The sequence below is a fragment of the Sminthopsis crassicaudata genome, chromosome 1, assembly GCF_048593235.1.
Source record: "Sminthopsis crassicaudata isolate SCR6 chromosome 1, ASM4859323v1, whole genome shotgun sequence".
NCBI lineage: Eukaryota > Metazoa > Chordata > Mammalia > Dasyuromorphia > Dasyuridae > Sminthopsis > Sminthopsis crassicaudata.
This window is the reverse complement of record NC_133617.1, coordinates 651,297,917-651,318,010: the sequence shown is the minus strand read 5'-3', so window position 1 is coordinate 651,318,010 and position 20,094 is coordinate 651,297,917. Positions and strand designations below refer to the sequence as shown.

Here is a 20,094-nt window from a genome sequence, read left to right as displayed (position 1 = left end):
AAAAGTATAAAAAAAAGCTCCAATATATACAATCTTCCAAACATTCGTTATCATAAGTTACTGTTCCTCATTACCATTAGATGGTGCTAGTCCACAAACAATCCATATGATTATTATTACTAGAGTAAAAGACAGATCTTTTTCAATCTGTCCACATGAAGGATCAACTGAGGTTCACAGTCCCCCAGGCCAAAATACCACATTACTATTCACAAGCTAGAATCAGATGGGGCAAAAATCATGACATACTAAAATTTAAAAACAAGAGAATAAATAACATTAACACCATTAAGTGACAATTTGAATACTGTTTTATCCATTAAGGATCATTTGAAAAATGTTACAGTCCCTGCTTCCAAGACACTTTACAAGGTAAATTTACTTTAAAATAACTGTAATGTCTAAACTTTATGAAACAAAATAGATATACTATGAAGAATTATAAAATGAATACAAGGGATAATGTTGTAAAAAAATTACTCATGCATATGTAATGTCAAAAAATTATAATTATAAAATTAATTTTAAAAGACTTAGAGACAAAAAAGAATGACAGAATTTTTGTTTTAAATATTAATTTTAATTTAAATTTGGTCAGGAAAGGTTTTTGGAGAGAGATTATCTCAATCTCACATCAATCAACAATACTGTATTTGTGAATTGTTACAAAGACTAGTATTCTGAGGGAGAAAATCTACAAAGTCTATTATACAGAACAAAAATTTCCAAATTGATACCAATATGGGACTAAATTTTGCAAGTCCATTAAAAAATAAGATCCCAAATCAAAATCTCTCTAATCTTATCCAAGTGATAAATGTTATCAGAAACATAAATTATAAATCAATATATATACAATGGACAACAATTATATAAATTAAAACAAAACACTCAGAATCAATATTATAATTTTCATTCATATAGTTTAAAAATGAAAACAATAAAGATAAATAATCTAAAACTCCTTCCAAACTGCTTTAGAAAACTTATTAACCAGCTTATACAACTACAATTTGTATAACTGGAAGAAACAATACTTAAAAAGAAAAAAAGAAAAAAATCTCCCCCCTCCCCCTCCCCATCCCATTAAAGGTACACAGAGTCACAAGTTTATAGATACAGCATCTACTCCAACCCCTTGTTTTTCAGATCAGGAAACTGAAGCGCACAAAGTTCATTTATTTGCCCAAGGTCACACAGTTAAAAGTATTTCCAACACTAGGATTCAAATCCAGTTCCTCTTACTCCAAGTTCAGCACACTTTCCACAGTACTATGCTGCCTCTAAAGAATCTTACACATCATCATGCCTTCACTTTAAAAATACAATTAACAAGTCACAGAAGTGTTATTTAATAAATTATCGTGAGGCTGCAGACTAATGTGCTAGGCCCAAAGGGGACACAAGAGAGACAGCAAAAGAGGGGGTAGAGAGGAGAAGAGAGGGAGAAAGTAGAGAGGGAGAAAAGAGGAAAGAGAAACAGAAAGAGAAAAGAGAGACAGAGGGAGAGAGACAGAAAGACAGACAAAGAGAGCTGCTGACAGTGAGTATGAGATCTGGTTGGAATGAGAAGTCTTGTGTGAAATACTCCATCCCCCAAGGAAAGCTATGAACCAAGACAAGATCCCACAGCCATACTAGGACATCTTGTGCAGGATGTGGGAAAATGTGCCAGCTGGTACTTTTGTCTCATGCTACCATCCTAGTTTAGAGATACAGAGTGAACTGAAGAAAAATGTACTCTGGAATGGCATTCTGCAATTACACCTAAAATGTGAATAATAAAATAAAATAAAATAAGAACCAAGTATCGGTGGTATAGCTCAGATCTCAGAAGCTTCTAACCTAGTCTGAAGCCTGATGAGGAACAACAAGGGCAAGAATTCCAGACCAAAGAGAAGTCTCTCTGGCACTCCGAATCTGGGGAAATTCCCAGAAGGCTAATAAGGGCTCAGATTCACCACAATTTATCATTGCTCAGACTCAAACTCAAGCAAGGAACTTGCAGAAGTCAGACCAAAGCAAATAGAAAACATACTTTGCTCTGGATCAGAACACTTTGGGTACACTGAAAGCTTACAAATCCCAAATCTGAGTTGTGCCTAAAATTCTAGAATAACACAATACTCATAACCCTAAGAAAGCAATAATAGCACTACCCCAAACTTTTCCTCCAAAACTACATAGAAACCAAGACATTATATCCAAAATCAGAAGGAAGGATGAAAGAATGAGCAAATAGTTATTATGGTAATGAGAACAATTCAAGGTACAAATTCAAGAAAAGAGAATGACTCAAAATATATACAAGTTTCAAAGAAAATATAACTTGTATAATATTTTTGGAAAAGATGGAGCAAAAGTTTTGAAAAAGAATTTTAAATGTATTATCATTGAGATGAGAGTGCTAAAGGAACGATAAAAAAAAGAAATATCTATTATACCCCAAAAAAATCAGAAAGGGAGTTAGACATTTGAACAAGAGGTACAAAAAATTCTATCTAAACAACAAACTGCCTGAAAATTAGAATGAACCAAACAGAAATCAGTAACTCCATGTGACAACAAAAAAAATATTAAAACAAAAGACTGAAATAATAGAAGAAAATTTAAAGTGCTGCATGGCAAAAACAATGGCCCAAGAAAACAGGTCAAAGAGAAAAATCTTAACTATTGCATTATATAAAGGCCAGAACAATAAGCAAAAAAAGAGCCTAGACATCCTATTTCAAAAAATTCTTAAAAGAAAACTGCCCAGATCTCTTAGAACCACAGGGCAAACAGAAAGTTAGAAAGAAATACAAAGACTCTTCTTGTCATCTCCTAAAAGAAACCCCAAAATGAAAACTCCCAGAACAGTAAAAATCAAAAGCCAAAGTTTCCAGGTAAAAGAAAAAAATACTTCAAGTAGTCAGAAAGTATTCAAGTATCAAAGAATCAGTAAGGATCCTATATAACTTAGCAGGCATCATTAAAAGTGGGCAGTTTAGAATACAAAATGTCGGAAGACAAAGAGATAGATTTTCAGTCAAGAATAACTTACCAGTGAAGAGGAATATAATCCTACAGGAGGAAAAAAGTGATCTTTGATGAAATAGAAGACTTTCAAGCACTTCTGATGATGAGATGAGAGCTGCATAGGAAAAAAATCATAGAGACAAGTAGCTTGTAGAAAGGAATGAAAATAAAGATAACATACCACAATACAAAGGATGCATAAAGCAACTCTCAGAGGAAAAATTTAGCTCTGAAAGCATATACTTAAGAAAATTTAAAAGGCAGTTTTTGACAAAGTATACATTTTTTTTAAAAATGAGAAAATCAACCAAAAAAATTCAAATAAGAAATCTTGAAAAGTAAAAATAGACAAAATGAAGAAAAGATTAAAGAAAATTGTAAACAAAATAGATGATTTTTCTGAAAAAGAGTAAGAAACAAAACCTTTACCAAACCTGACCTTCAAAAGAGAACAGTTAAACTACCAAAAAAAAAAAAAAAAACAAGATGAAATTACAAGAAAAAAGGATTAGCAGGAATTATTCTGCATAATTAAATGCTAGGAAAAAATAATTTAAAAGAAATAAAGGACTGTTTACAAAGTAAAATTTAAAAATTAACAGAAGATGAAATACATTATCTTAAATCCAAGCAAAGAAAATAAAACTGGAAAAAACAAAAGGAAATTACCAAATCTATCATATATGTAAAAGAAAATTAATCTGTCACACAAATTATTCTCAAAAATTCAGAAAGAACACATTACACCAAGCTCCTATTGAGATAAATATGTTCCATAAACATAAAATAAGAAAGATAATATAGACCATAGGCAATGATCACTAATGAATAATTATGCAAAAATGTATAATAAATATCCAGCAAAAAGACTACAATAATATAACAATAATACAAATCAAATCTGAATTTGCAACAGGAATACAAGGATTCTTCAAGATTAGAAAAATTATTAAAAACAACAAAAAATTCAAATCACATGATTCTATCAACAGATAGAAAAAAGCCTTTGACAAAATATAATTCTCACATATGCTTGGAAAAAAGATCTTTGAAATATAACTACAAAAAGATTGTTAAAAAAAAATATCTTAAACCAAAAACATAGCATTAATTAGAATGGGAACTACTCAAAATATTCTCAAATGCCCATGCTCCCAATTATTATTTGACATAATTCTAGAGATATTAGTAATAACAATAAGACAAGAGAAATTCAAAGTATAAAGAGTGTCAAAGAAAACAAAATCATCCTTCTATGAAAAGGTCATTATGTTTTACTTTGAAAACTCCAGAGAATTAATAAAGAAATTAAGACAATAATGTGGCTTCTGCAATGCAACGAGGATACAAAATAAATTTGAAAATAAATCACTAAAATGTTGTTGAGCACCTATTATTTTCCAGATAGTCTTCAAAGTGGCAAAAATAAAAAGGCAAAAATGAAAAGTCTCTGCCCTCAAGGAGTTCCCAATATATTGGAGGACTAGGCATGTACATAAACAAGCTATAGCCACTTAAGCAAGTCACTTAAATTCTTTGGGCTTCCACTTTCTCAACTTTCTAATGAAAGGATTAAAACAGATGTCCAGTGAGGACTCTTTCAACTCTGATGTATGATTACAAGATGTTCCAAGATATGTTTCCAGTCTAGATCTGTGATTTTATTAGTTAAGAAACTCCCAATAAGTATGCCTAAATCTCCACAAATCAACAACTACTCTGCAATTTAAAAGTCTTAAAGAGTAATCTTAGAAACTGAAAGACTAGAAGATTCAAAGATGGCAGAAAAAAAGACAATAAATCACATGGCTCTCCCAAATTCTCTGACAAATAATTTAAAATAATGTTTTAGAGTGGCAGAAATAACTAAAAGTCTGAGTAAAGCAGTTGTCCGGCCTAAGACAATTTGAGAGGGCATTAGGAAAAAATTTGACCTGGAATGGTGGTCTGGCCTAACTAACATGAAAATACCTCCAGGCAGATACCTCCAAATCAACAAACAACAAATCCTGGGGTTAACTGTGTTGTAGAAGGTAATTTCGCCAGACTGGCCAACCTAGCCAGACTATGGCTATGGATGAAAAGGAGCAAGCATAAGCTGATGAGTGTGGTTTCAGAGGGGTAAAGGCCCTGCTGGCTGGTAATTTGCAAGAGAGGAAAGACCTTGCAGGCACTGAACCACAAGGAATAAGAAAGTTTTAAAATGTTGTTTGTCCCTCATTCTCAGAGGTGAAGTGAAAGTGAACTGGATTTAAATGAGAGTGGCTATGAAAAGTCACCAGCCTCACTTTCTCTCCAGAGCTACTTGGGTCCAGTGGTAAGACACAGATCAGGATTTCTGACCAAAACAGAATCAAATGCTATTTTATATTCACTCAGCGTCAGGTGAGATCCAAAGACCAAGTAGAGCTTGGCTTGGGACCTATTGTTGGTCAATCAATGATAGAGTAATTTAGGTTTAATGCATGGTCCTAGCTGGTAAACCCCCAAAACCTGAGAAGTTTCAATGACCAAAATTTACATTCCTTTGGCTACAGTATTGTAAGTAAGGATATGACAACCTAGAAAGACAAAAGGAAGGGTAGAAAGGAGGACCTGGCATCACTTATATATCAAAGCCTAGGATTACAGAACATTTGAAGAACTAAAATAAATCTAACCAAAAAATAGATAAGAAGATGATGAATAGAATCTTAACTAAGCTAAATATGACAGGTATCTGGAGAGAACCGAATACAAATAGAAAGGAATGAAATCTTTTTTCAGTGGTACATGGCACCATATAAACTTGATAAGGACCATGCCTAAGTATGAAGGGGCAGGTGGATTCTCCTACAGTCCCCACAGCTATGAATCATAACACACTTGAAGGAACTGCAAATTAGCCTTTATTGACGCAAATGTTGCTTATGAATTGGGAATGAAATAAATCAGAAGCAAGAGAGAAGAAGAGAATGCACCTGCCTCTCAGTCTCCTTGTATCGTTATCATCCTGTCACATGAAGGGATCTCTTCTGCAGGTCAGAATTAGATCCCCAGAAGCCGCTAGCAGATTGATGCCATAACATACACAGACACATAAAACCTTTATAGTTAAATGCAGAAAATTAAATGTTCCTTTTCAGATTATAATGCAATAAAAATGATATTTAATAAGGGAGCCTAAAAACAGATTAAAAATTGGAGACTAAATCATTTAATCTTAAAGAATAAAGTGGAAAAAAAGGAAAAAAAAAAGAATAAGTGGGTTAAATAACAAATCAGAAACATAATAATTTTATTAAAAAGAATGGTAATGAAACAACATGCCAAACCTATGGGAAGCAGCATAAGCAGTAATCAGAGGAAAAGTTATATTGCTAAATACTTACATCAGTAAAATAGAAAAGAAAAAAAAAATCAATGAATTGGGCATGCAATTTTTTAAAAAATAGAAAAAAAACACATTAAAAATCATTTTGGAAATTCTGAAAATTAAAGGTGAGATTAATAAAATTGAATGTAAGAAGTGAGGCAGTCTCTACTACCCTCTACGGACTTTTCATCTTAATTAGAGATGACAAAACATATAAAAGATAGCTTCAGGATGGACAGAATGGCCCAGTCATTCTCAGAGCTCAGCAACAAGAAAGATCACAATGCTCAGGGGTCTCAAAGGAATAGCAGTACAGGAATTATTATTACACCCAGTATATTGTGAATCCTTCAAGGGCAGAGAATATCTTTTGCCCTCTTTGTATTCCCAATGCATAATACAGTGCCTGACATACAGTAGGAATTTAATAAATATTTACTGATGTTAGTAAAGACTGATAAACAAGAAGAATAATAACAAGGGATACAGTAAAAACTCAGTAGTGTCTAGGGTGCCACAGCAAGACAAAAAAGGAGGAATGGTAATACCTAGGCATATCATTTCGTCGTTCTGATGGGAGAAGAAACTGGAGGCAGGGAACCCAATTAGGAGTCTGCTGCAATAACTAGATGAGAAATGCTAGGGACAGAACTATAAGTGGAGGATTTAGAGGTGAGAAGACAAGGCCATGTGAATGAAGAGAAGGTGAACTGTGGTGGCTAAATTGAAAAGATTGGTCAAAATTGGTTTTGTGAAGTGAAACAAAGGTAAGGATTCAAGAATGATTTCAAATCTAGAAATCTAAAAGTAGCTTGGAAGGAGCAATTTTGGGAAAGATAATGAGTTCTACTTTGGACACACTTAATTTGAGATTTCTATGGACTTTACCTATCCAATAGGCAATAGATGTTGGTCTGACGAAGCATGGCTATCCAGCTTTGGAAGTCATCTGCATAGAGATGAAAAGTGAGGTAACCATGCCAAAGAGTAAATTAAAAAAAAAAAAAAAAAAAAAAAAAAAGAGGACTAAGGTCAGAGACTTGGGGGTATACTATTGGAGGTCAGAGATGAATGATGCTTTATCAAAGAATACTGAAAGATCAGACAGGTTGGAGAAGGAGAGCAAGTGCAAGAGGGAAAAGAGGCACAAAAGTAAGAGACATGGATTGTGAAAACTCAATATCCAGTAAAAGAGAGGATACTACAACATAAAATGCTGTAGCTAGATCAAGGAGGATAGGGACTGACATCATCAGATCTGACAAAAAATAAATAAATTTGGAAAAAGACATTGTTCTGGCATTCTATCCACCAAGGTATACAATTATTATTTAGTTAAAGAATGACTGAAATGAAATGTCACCATTCCTGATTGAGTCTGTGACAATAAAATAAAAATCACGTTGCTATCTAAATTAATGTAGAAATTTAATGTTAAACCAAACAACTACCAAGGAGCTACTTTGTGGAGGCAAAATAATGATAAAAATAAGATTCATTTGGAGGGAAAATAAGGTCTAAAGTATTAAAGGAAATCATTTTTAACATAGGAATGAAGGTTCAATAGCACTTCTAGACCTCAAATTATATTTTAAAGCAGTAATCATTAAAATTATTAGGCACTAGTTTAAAACAACAGAAAAAGAGATTAGTGGAACAGAGTAAGTAAAAGCAAGAATCAGAAGGGGAAAAAAACCATGCTCAACCCAAACATATACTCTGCTGCAATGACACTTACCTCCTGGCTATTTTATAAACAAGACTATACCTCTTGACTCTGAGCATTTTCATTGGCTATCCCCCAAGACCGAAAATACTGTCCTGTTCAACTTCTTCTCTTGGCCTCCCTAACTTCTTTTAAATCCTTTCTTTTACAGAATGCCTTTTCCATTTCTTCTTAACTAGAGAAAAAGACATTCTATTTATTCTGTATGTAGCTTACTTTGTACATACTTGTTTGCATGTTGCTATCTCTCCATTACATTTGTAAGCTCCACAAGGGCGGGAACTGTCTTTTGCTTCTTTTTGTGATTTATAATACTGCCTGGTATATAGTACACACATAATATGCACTGAAATGTTTATTGATTATCTCATTGGTACCAGTAGAACAGTAGAAAGAATACTGTTTCTGAAGTCAAAAGATAAGAATTCAATTCCTTCTCAGTCTTTTATTTACCCATTTCACTTTGAGCAAGGCACACTCTCTTTGGACAATAGTTTCCTCATCTGTAGAATGAATAAGTTAGACTATATGGTTTTTGAGGTCCTATTTCAGTAAAGATCTATGAGCCTATGATCATTAATTCAGTTTTCTTTTTTTCCCCTCAGTTTTCAATAAACCTCAAAATATAAACTATGAGGAGAAGAATTCTCTATTTGACGAGAACTATTCAGAAAGTTGGTAAGCAACTTAAATTGGCAATTAAGTTGGCAGAAATTTAGCTTTAAATCAACATCTTATATCATATAACATAATAAAAATCAAATAAATGACTTGAATGAAAATGCTATAAATATAAAAGATTAAAATATTTTAAAAATCAAAGAGAATGAGACCAGGTACTTTTCACAGTTATGAATAGAGGCAGAATTCTTACCTAAATAAGGGATATGAAAAGTCACACAAGATTTTTTTAATAGCTTTCATTACATAAAATTGAAGCCTTTGCAAGAACAAAATCAGCCCAGCAAGGATTAAAAGTCAAATTGAAAACAAACAAAAAAAAAACAACAACTTTGCATTAAACACCTCCAGGAAAATTCTCATATCAAAACATTTGAGCTCTCATATCAAAACAAGAGAATGAATATTAAATATAAGACCAAAAAGTCATTCCTCAATGGATAAGGGGTCAAAGGAAATGAAATTCTCAAAAGAATCAAAATATATTAACAATCATTTCTATGGAAAAATGTTCCAAATCACTAATTGTAAGTAAAAGACAAATAAACAAGTTTCACCTCACTTAATGCTAAATGATAATGATAAAGCCAAAACATGAAAATGATGAATATTAGAAAGGCTAAAGGAAGATAAATATATTCATACAATGCAGATGGATTTATACTCATCAACTGAAGACTAAATAGCTAAACAAATCAATATGATCAATAATTATTATGCCATAAGAAATTACAAGTCAGATAAATTCAGAGAAACTTGGAAAATATGTGAATTAATGCAGAAGGAAAGTAAGAGAATCAAAGCAATTTACAAAATAACTCCAAAAATGTGAAGAAAAACAATTTTGAAAGACTACAGTACTCATCAATGCAATCATGACTTCAGAAGACTAATAATGAATAATCAAGCACTCCACTCCCTTTGGTAGAGTGGTAATTAACTAAAATGAGATACGTTTTAGACATAGCCAATGTGTCGAACTGTTTTATTTAACTATACTATTTGTTGTATGAAAAGGGAAGCATTTTGGGAAGGGAGTTTCTATTGGGTAGTGATAAAGATCAAAAAGGAAGAAAATAGAGTCAATAAAACATTTTTTTTTAAATGCAAAAAAAAAGTTCAGAAAGAGAACACAATCAAACATGGCAATTTTCTTACTATCATGCTAAATTTAATATATACTTTAAAAAAAAAAAACGACGTAACCAACGTTTAAGATTCCATATACAATCCTCTTTTTTGTTCTTTATATACAGAATTGTTCAAATTTGCTGATCATTAGATTCCTAATAAAAATGTAATTATTTTTAAAATTACAAATATGAAGAATTTAGAGAAATATTTGAAAGGACTGAAACTCATACAGAGTACAAAAAGCAAGAATCGGAAAAAAATGCACAATAAATACAACAGAAAGAACCAAAAAAGAAACAATATTATATGCTATTCAAGTTTGGCCCTATGGAAGAACTGAGAAAATATACTGCTCTTTCCCTCCCTCAGCATCAAAGTTGGGAGACTCTGCATATAAGATTTAACACATGCTGCCGGGGACAGTTGATGAGTTGGTTAATTTTGTTGAACTGCTTTTTTTTCTTTTTAAATTTTTGTTAGAAGGAATAGCTCATAGTTAGCAAAGTGGAAAGAGAGGACATCTCTGGGAATGAATGTTACATAAAAATAAAGACATTCATTAAAACCATTTAGTACTGGCTAAGAAATAGAGTAGTTGACCAGTGGAATAGGTTAGGTTTACCAGACACAATAGTCACCAACTATAGTAATTCAGTGTTTGATAAACCCAGCTTCTGGGATAAGAACCCACTATTTGACAAAAAGTGCTGGGAAAATTAGAAAAAAGTATGGCAGAAACTAGGCACTGACCAATACCTAATACCTATACCAAGATAAGATCAAAATGGTTCCATGATTTATATATAAAGAGTGATATTAAGGGAAAAAAGAGGAATTAATATAAGCAAATTAGGAGAGCAAAGGATAATCTACCTCACAGAGAAGGAAAGAATTTATGGCCAAAGACAAACTATATAGTACATTATGAAATGCAAAATGGATAATTTTGTTTATATTAAATTTAAAAGATTTTGAACAAACAAAACAAATGCAGCCAAGATTAGAAGGGAAACAGAAAACTGGTTATGATAAAGGCCTCATTTCTAAAATACGTAGAGCATTGACTCAAATATGTAAGAATTTCACAAGCCATTTTCTGATAAATGATCAAAGGATATGAACAATTTTCAGATGAAGAAATTAAAATCATTTCTTGTCATATGAAAAAATACTCTAAATCACTATTGATCAGAGAAATGCAAATTAAGGTAACTCTGAGGTATCATTACACACTCTCAGCGTGGCTAAGAAGACAGGAAAAAATGAGGAAGAGATGTGGGAAAACTGGGACACTGATATGGTGGAGTTGTAAACTGAACCAACCATTCTGGAGAGCAATATGGAACTATGCTTAAAGGACTATCAAACTGTGTATACCCCTTGATACAGCAATGTCACTACTGAGCCTGATTCCCAAAGAGATCATAAAGGAAGGAAAGGGCCACATGTGCCAAAATGTTTGCAGCAGCCCTTTTCATAGTGGCAAGGAACTGGAAATTGAATGGATTCCCATCAGTTGGGAAATGGCTGAATAAGTTATGGTATATGAATGTTACAGAATATTATTGTTCTATGAGAAACCATCAGCAGGATGATTTCTGAGAGGCCTGGAGAAATTTACATGAAGTCATGCTAAGTGACATTGTACACACAAGATTATGCAATGATCAATTCTGATGTACGTGGCTCTTTTCAACAATGAAATGATTCAGGTCTATCAATGGGCCGATGTACAGAGTGAATGTGGATCACAACATAGTATTTTCACATTTTTTGTTGTTTGCTTTTTCCTTTCTCTTATCTTTTTCATCTGATTTTTCTTGTGCAGCATGATAAATGTAGAAATATTTATACAAGAATTGCACATGTTTAACATATATTGTTATTATTTGCAGTCTAAAGGAGGGGGCAAGGGAGGGAGAAAAATTTGGAACATAAGGTTTTGCAAAGATAAGTGTTGAAAACTATCTTTGCACACATTTTGCAAATTAAAAATATTTTTAAGAAGAAAATGACATTTTAAAAAATTTTATAAAAGATTTTTATAAGAAGACTTAAGCAGAAGGAAGACAATGGGGTAGGATAAATACGGGAGACTCTGCAATCCCTTCTATGATACCAACGTGCTACTTCACACAAAATTCCACCATATTAACACAAATATTCTGTTGGCAATGTTCTGTGGCTGTGAATCATGGTGAACACTTCAAGTCCAAGAAATCAAAATGGACATTAACTAAAAGGGCAATGGAGTGGGATGCATGGTAAATATGAGCATGGTGCATGATTTTATGCAGGAAATTATGTAAAATTATACAAAAATATGATTAGAAAAGGTGTTTTGATCATGTAGTGAGAGTCTGTGATAATGGATAAATATCTTAAGTGTTCTTTTCATAACCAAAAAATGTTAAAAGGCCACAAATCCTTCTTCCTATCAGATGTTACTTCCATAGCTGGGGGTGGAGAAAGGGTTAAGAAAGACAAACAAAAGTAGCAGACAATGAGGTAGAGTAAATGGGTTAGTTATTACCTACAAAACTGAAAGATATATATATCAGTATCAGTGAGATCCAAAACCCAAAAATATACTATAACTAAAAGCTAAGTAGTTCTACTTAAGCAGATAATTAAGTCTCACTCAGGGTTGGGAATTCATACTGTCTGAACATAGCTGAAAAAATATTTCTTCTTGGCTGTTCCTGTTAAGATTTACTAATAAATATAAGCACGCACAACCTGTCACCATTGGGTTTGAATGTGGTAGAAGTAAAACAATCTCACACATAAACAGCCAGCCAGCCAAACAATATTACTGTAATTTTATGACTGTATATCAGATTTTGATTTAATAGATGTATTATTGGTCTGGGCAATATTATATGGAGTATCTTTGCTTTAAGTATTGAGACAACTAATGTGATTATTTAAACATTCAATTACAGAATCAATGAGAATGATCAATAAAATATGAATTAATTCTGATGCATCTTAATGTGTTTTAACATAATGATTATCTATTTGAATAAATTTGTAAAGTGTTTCCACAGGAAAATTAAATGAACATATCAGATTGACAAAAATCACTCCATGAAGTAACTAGTGAAATTCTTAATTGTCATTTTTATAATGCTTTAGGGATTTTCCAAATTTGAAATGCTTTCAATACAAGAGAAGTTCTGAAAACATTTTTAAGAATGTCATATTGTACTATAGCTGCTACTTACCAGATTGAAGAAGCCAATAAGACATTAGTGTTATTTTCAAGGAATTTTGTTGGAGCCTCTCCAAGTAGAAAAGATGACAAAATTCCCCCTCCAAAGCAGTGCAGCATAGCACTAAACCAGCTTGCTAAAGGATTCTGCCATGCCACTGAAATAGCTCCTAAAATGAAAAATCAGAAAAGTGGTCTCAGATAATTATAACAAAATGTTAATAGCCTATAGTTTTCAAATATTCAGAAACTTTCATTCATAGGTAATAAAGTTAAATATATACATTTAACAAATATTATATTGATTAAAATGTGATCTCAATTACATCTGGGAAAACTATATATTAACATTTTGTTCTCTATTAGAGATATGAGTAACTACAATTCCAAAAAACTCACACTATAATTCACATTTTTCTTTAATGCAAAGACAATATTCTTCCAATTCTATCAATAATTATTCTTGAATGCCTACTCCTAGGCTAACAATTAATGAGGTAAGCTATTTCAATGCACTCCACAAAAGCCAATTTCAGTGCCTCTTAGTAGTGAGGTTCTCAAAGGGGTGCCAAAAAAGACAGGCTCAAGCAGAGATTGCCATGCCTAGAAAAGTCTTAAACTGTGTTGTCAGCAAAAGACTGAATCAGTTTTTCAAGTACTGACCTATCTAAATACAGAAAGGCATATCACTATGAGGTTGGCCCCCTTAAATTCATTGGCAGTCCACAAAAGAAAGACAAATAAAAATATGAAGTGATTGATGCTTATGCAGCCCTCTTTCATTGGGGGGTGGGGAGGTACAGGCAAAGTGGTGGCCATGATGGCAGAGTGCTAAAAATCATGAAGTTTCTAGACAGTTGATAACTGTCATTGGAACTCTAAATGGGAGATATTGGTCCAATGAACTAAAGTGGACATACCATTGGAGGAAATGAATTTTATCACTTTTTAACTTTTTCACCATAAACAAAAACCAAAGAAAGATAAAACTAAGGGCTAAACAGAAGTAAGAGTGATTCACAGGTTCTTTTTCAAAAGATAAAAGAATCCCAATTCCCTTAAACTTGCTAGTATCTTAGTTTCCTCACAAACATATTTAACCAGCTTATATTATATTAACTCTCTATATTGTTATACACACACACATAGATAGATAGATAGATAGATAGAGACAGAGATAGAAATATAGATATATATAGATATATACACACACATGTAATTCCTCCAAAAAAATCATTCATAAGGTATTTGGTGATCTAATATTACACTACTCATAAGAATTAGCCAAAATAAAGGAAATAATTGCAGTCTATGTACCAAAATGTGTTTAAAGGAAAAGAAGTCCAGAAAGGATTAATAAGAGCCTCTGAATTAAATTTAATTCAAATATTCAATAATTCTAGTACAGAGTTAAAATAAATGAAAATTAAAGGATAACATTTTCAAAAGAATTACAAACTATAAGCTATATCACGTGAAAGATTGTTCCAAGTCATTAATGAAAATCAAAACAACTTAAGATTTCACCTTAAACCCAGCCAAATAGCAAAGATGACAAAAAATGGAAACATTCAATGTTTAAGATCTGTACAAAAATAACACACTGCTACTACAGCAAAGAATCTGAAAAAAATTTGAAATTATCCTAAGAAACTTACTACCGAGCCAAGATGGCGGCGTGGAGGCAGACAGCTGCTTGAGCTCCACGCTTTCTCTCAAGACTTACTTCATGACAAGCCTCAGAGTTAATGCTTGACCAGAAAAGAAACTCACAAATAATCACCAAGAGAAGACATCCTTGAAATTCGCCAGAGAAGGTCTGTGTTTGCTCAGGGGAGGGTCAATCAGACTGGGCACAGACTGAGGGCAGGCAAGCCAGAGCAAGACAAGAAGCTCACACAGCTCAGACCGGAGCGGGGAGAGGTAGGGTTCTCTGCCGATTCAGTGAAAAGGCTTTTACCCCAGTGTGGGTGTTCCGTCTTGGCAGCAAGCCAGGAACAGCAGAGAGGATGTAAACACCAGAGGTGAAGATTAAAACCCCAGAAAGCCAGCGTCTCTAGGAACCCAGCCACCCGCAACCCCCACCTGGACTGACTCAGCTTGTTCTCAGAGCCTCAGAGTGCAGACGCAGTGCAGCCATCACTTTCCTGTTAGTGACTCTCTGCTGCCCTACCCCCAGTCTGTAGAGGAAGCCCATTAACACCATCCAGCCCCATCCCCCCCAAAACAGACCTATTGTTTCTCTTGTCAATTTATTTTCTTCGATTCTGCTCTTGACAAAATGAACAAAAAATTCAAAAGGGCTCTAACCACTGACAGCTTCTGTATGGAGAGAGAGCAGACTTCAAATACTGAGGAGACTAAAAACAGACTCTCTCCAGAGGAATACCCAAAGGGGGATATGAGCTGCTCCTCAATACAAAAGAATCTCATAGAGGAAATCAAAAAGGCTCTCACAAGAGAGCTAGAAGAGAAATTGGAAAAGGAAATGGAAGCTTGGAAAGTGAGCCTGGAGAAGTTATCCAGAGTGGATAAAGAGATCAAATCATTGAGAAATAAAATTAGTGAATTAGAAAAGGCAAACAACTCCAAGGAAAACAGGATTAGTGAATTGGAAAAGATAATCAATTCCAAGGAAAACAGGATTAATGAGCTGGATAGAAATAAGCTGTCTAAAAAATAAAATGGAAAAAAATTCCATAGAAGAAAAAAACTCACTTAAAAACACAATTGGACAATTACAAAAAGATATAAAAAAAGTGAGTGAAGAAAATACATCATTAAAAATTAGACTCGAACAAGTAGAAATGAATGACTCAAGGAGAAACCAAGAGGTAGTCAAGCAAAACCAGAGAAAGGAAACAATTGAAAAGAATGTTAAGTACCTTATTAGAAAGACAAGGGACCTGGAAAACAGATCCAGGAGAGACAATTTGAAATAATCGGACTCCCTGAAAAATGTGAGGAAAAAAAGAGATTGGACACCATTTTCGAGGAAATTATCAAAGAGAACTGCCCAGACATTCTGGAAGCAGAGGGTAAAATAGACATTGAAAAAATTCATCAATCACCTACTGAAAGGGACCCTAAAATCAAAACGCCAAGAAATATAGTGGCCAAGTTCAAGAACCATCAGACAAAGGAAAGATATTGGAACTGCTAGAAAAAAGCAATTCAGATATGGAGGATCCACAATAAGGATAACCCAGGATCTAGCAGCGTCCACATTAAAAGAACGCAGGGCCTGGAACATGATATTCCGAAAGGCTAAGGAACTTGGTATGCAGCCAAGAATAACTTACCCAGCAAGAATAAGCATTGTTTTCCAGGGAAGAAGATGGACATTTAACGAAATAAATGAATTCCATCTATTTGTGATGAAAAAACCAGACCTACATAAAAGGTTTGATCTTCAAATACAGAACTCAAGAGATTTCTAAAAAGGTAAAAAGAAATCTTGAGAACTATACTTCTGCCAAAAAAATATGTAAAGATCATATGTACAATTTGTCTTAGAAATTAGAGGTGGAAAGGAAATTATATCATAAAAAAAGTGTAAAGTGGTGGTACTACATCTCATGAAGAGGCAAAGGTAACCTATCATATCTGAGAGAAAGAAAGGAGGGAGATGAACATAGTGTGTATCAATAGACATATTCGATTTATGGTGAAACTTCTTCCATTTCATTGAAAAGTGAGAGGGAAGGAGTAAGCTAAGGGGAAGGGAATACAGAAATTGTGAGGAAAAGGGGTAAAATAAGGGGAGGAACTTTAAGGTGGGGGAGGGATCCTAAAAAGGGAGGGCTGTGAAAAGCAAGTGGTGTTCACCAGTTTAATACTGGGTAGGGGGGTAAGAGGGAAGGAAAGGGGAAAAGCATAAGCAGGGATTAATAGGATGGCAAGCAATATAGAATTAGTCCTTCTAACCATAAATGTGAATGGGGCAAACTGCCTCCTAAAGAGGAAGCAGTTAGCAGACTGGATTAAAAGTCAGAATCCTACTATATGTTGTTTACAGGAAACATACCTGAAACAGGGTGAGACATTCAAACTAAAAGTAAAAGGGTGGAGCAGAATCTATTATGCTTCAGGCAAAACCAAAAAAGCAGGAGTAGCCATCCTCATCTCAGATCAAGCAAAAACAAAAATTGATCTAATTAAAAGAGATAAGGAAGGGATATAATGCTAAAGGGCAGCATCAATAATGAAGCAGTATCAATATTAAACATATGCACCAAGTGGTGCAGCATCTAAATTCTTAAAAGAGAAATTAAGAGAGCTGCAAGAGGAAATAGATAGCAAAACTATAATAGTGGGAGATCTCAACCTTGCACTCTCAGAATTAGATAAATCAAACCACAAAATAAATAAGAAAAAAGTCAAAGAGGTAAATAGAATACTAGAAAAGTTTGATATGATAGATCTTTGGCAAAAGCTAAATGGAGACAGAAAGGAATATACTTTCTTCTCAGAAGTTCATGGAACCTATACAAAAATTGATCATATACTAGGGCATAAAAACCTCAAAATCAAATGCAGTAAGGCAGAAATAGTAAATGCATCCTTTTCAGACCATAATGCAATCAAAATTACATTTAATAAAAAGCCAGGGGAAAATAGACCAAAAAATAATTGGAAACTAAATAATCTTATACTAAAGAATGATTGGGTAAAACAGCAAATCATAGACATAATTAAGAACTTCACCCAAGAAAATGACAATAATGAGACATCATACCAAAATGTGTGGGATACAGCCAAAGCAGTAATAAGGGGAAGTTTTATATCTCTACAGGCCTACTTGCATAAAATAGAGAAAGAGAGGGCCAACGAATTGGGCTTACAACTCAAATTGCTAGAAAAGGAACAAATTAAAAACCCACAGACAAACACAAAACTTGAAATTCAAAAAATAAAAGGTGAGATTAATAAAATGGAAAGTAAAAAAACTATTGAATTAATTAATAAAACTAAGAGTTGGTTCTATGAAAAAAACAACAAAATAGACAAACCCTTAGTAAACCTGATTAAAAAAAGGAAAGAGAAAAAGCAAATTGTTAGTCTTGAAAATGAAAAGGGTGAACTCACCACTAATGAAGAGGAAATTAGAACGATAGTTAGGAGCTACTTTGCTCAACTTTATGCTGATAAATTCGATAACTTAAATGAAATGGAAGAATACCTTCAAAAATATAGCTTGCCCAGATTAACAGAGGAAGAAGTAAGTAGTCTAAATAGTCCCATCTCAGAAAAAGAAATAGACCAAGCTATTAACCAACTTCCTAAGAAAAAGTCCCCAGGACCAGATGGATTTACAGGTGAATTCTACCAAACATTTAGAGAACAACTAACTCCAATGCTATGTAAACTATTTGAAAAAATAGGGATTGAAGGAGTCCTACCAAATTCCTTCTATGACACAGACATGGTACTGATACCTAAACCAGGTAGATCAAAAACTGAGAAAGAAAACTATAGACCAATTTCCTTAATGAATATTGATACTAAAATCTTAAATAAGATATTAGCAAATAGACTTCAGAAAATCACCCCCAGGATAATACATTATGACCAAGTGGGATTTATACCAGGAATGCAGGGCTGGTTTAATATTAGGAAAACTGTTAGTAAAATTGACCATATTAATAATCAAATTAATAAAAACCATATGAGCATCTCAATAGATGCAGAAAAAGCATTTGATAAAATCCAACATCCATTCCTACTAAAAACGCTTGAGAGTACAGGAATAAATGGGCTATTCCTTAAAATAATAAGGAGCATATATTTAAAACCTTCAGTAAACATCATATGTAATGGCGATAAACTAGAACCTTTCCCTGTAAGATCAGGAGTGAAACAAGGTTGCCCACTATCACCATTACTATTCAATATAGTACTAGAAACTCTAGCCTCGGCAATAAGAGCCGAGAAAGAGATTCAAGGAATTAGAGTAGGAAATGAGGAAATCGAAATAACACTTTTCACAGATGACATGATGTATGTATACTTAGAGAACCCCAAAGACTCTGCTAAAAAGCTATTAGAAATAATTCAGAATGTTAGCAAAGTTGCAGGATACAAAATAAATCCACATAAATCCTCAGCATTTTTATACATTACCAACACAATCCAGCAGCAAGAGATACAAAGAGAAATTCCATTCAAAATAACGGTCAATAGTATAAAATATTTGGGAATATATCTACCAAAGGAGAGTCAGGAAATATATGAGCAAAATTACAAAACACTTGCCACAAAAATAAAGTCAGATTTAAATAATTGGAAAGACATTCAGTGCTCTTGGATAGGCCGAACAAATATAATTAAGATGACAATACTCCCTAAACTAATCTATTTATTTAGTGCTATACCAATCAGACTCCCAAGAAACTATTTTAATGACCTAGAAAAAATAACAACAAAATTCATATGGAAGAATAAAAGGTCGAGAATTTCAAGGGAACTAATGAAAAAAAAAGTCAGAGGAAGGTGGTCTAAGTGTACCTGATTTAAAGCTATATTATAAAGCAACAGTCACCAAAACCATTTGGTATTGGCTAAGAAAGAGACTAGTTGATCAGTGGCATAGGTTAGGTTCACAGGGCAAGATAGTGAATAAAAATAGCAATCTAATCTTTGACAAACCCAAAGATCCCAAATTTTGGGATAAGAATTCACTATTTGACAAAAACTGCTGGGAAAACTGGAAATTACTATGGCAGAAACTAGGCATGGACCCACATTTAACACCACATACTCAAATCACTATTGATCAGAGAAATGCAAATTAAGACAACTCTGAGATATCATTACACACCTGTCAGATTGGCTAAGATGACAGAAGCAAATAACGATGAATGTTGGAGGGGCTGTGGGAAAACTGGGACACTGATGCATTGTTGGTGGAGTTGTGAAAGAATCCCACCATTCTGGAGAGCAATCTGGAATTATGCCCAAAAAGTT

General features: G+C 33.5%; 1 protein-coding gene across 1 annotated transcript in view; it reads right to left on the bottom strand.

The window, feature by feature from the left end:
- TMEM38B (transmembrane protein 38B) overlaps nt 1-20,094 on the bottom strand; it is a 56,316-nt gene that overhangs the window by 20,600 nt on the left and 15,622 nt on the right. The window contains exon 2 of the mRNA XM_074282980.1: nt 13,142-13,298. Within this exon, the coding sequence (XP_074139081.1) occupies nt 13,142-13,298 (157 nt within the window). The remainder of the gene's footprint in view (nt 1-13,141; nt 13,299-20,094) is intronic.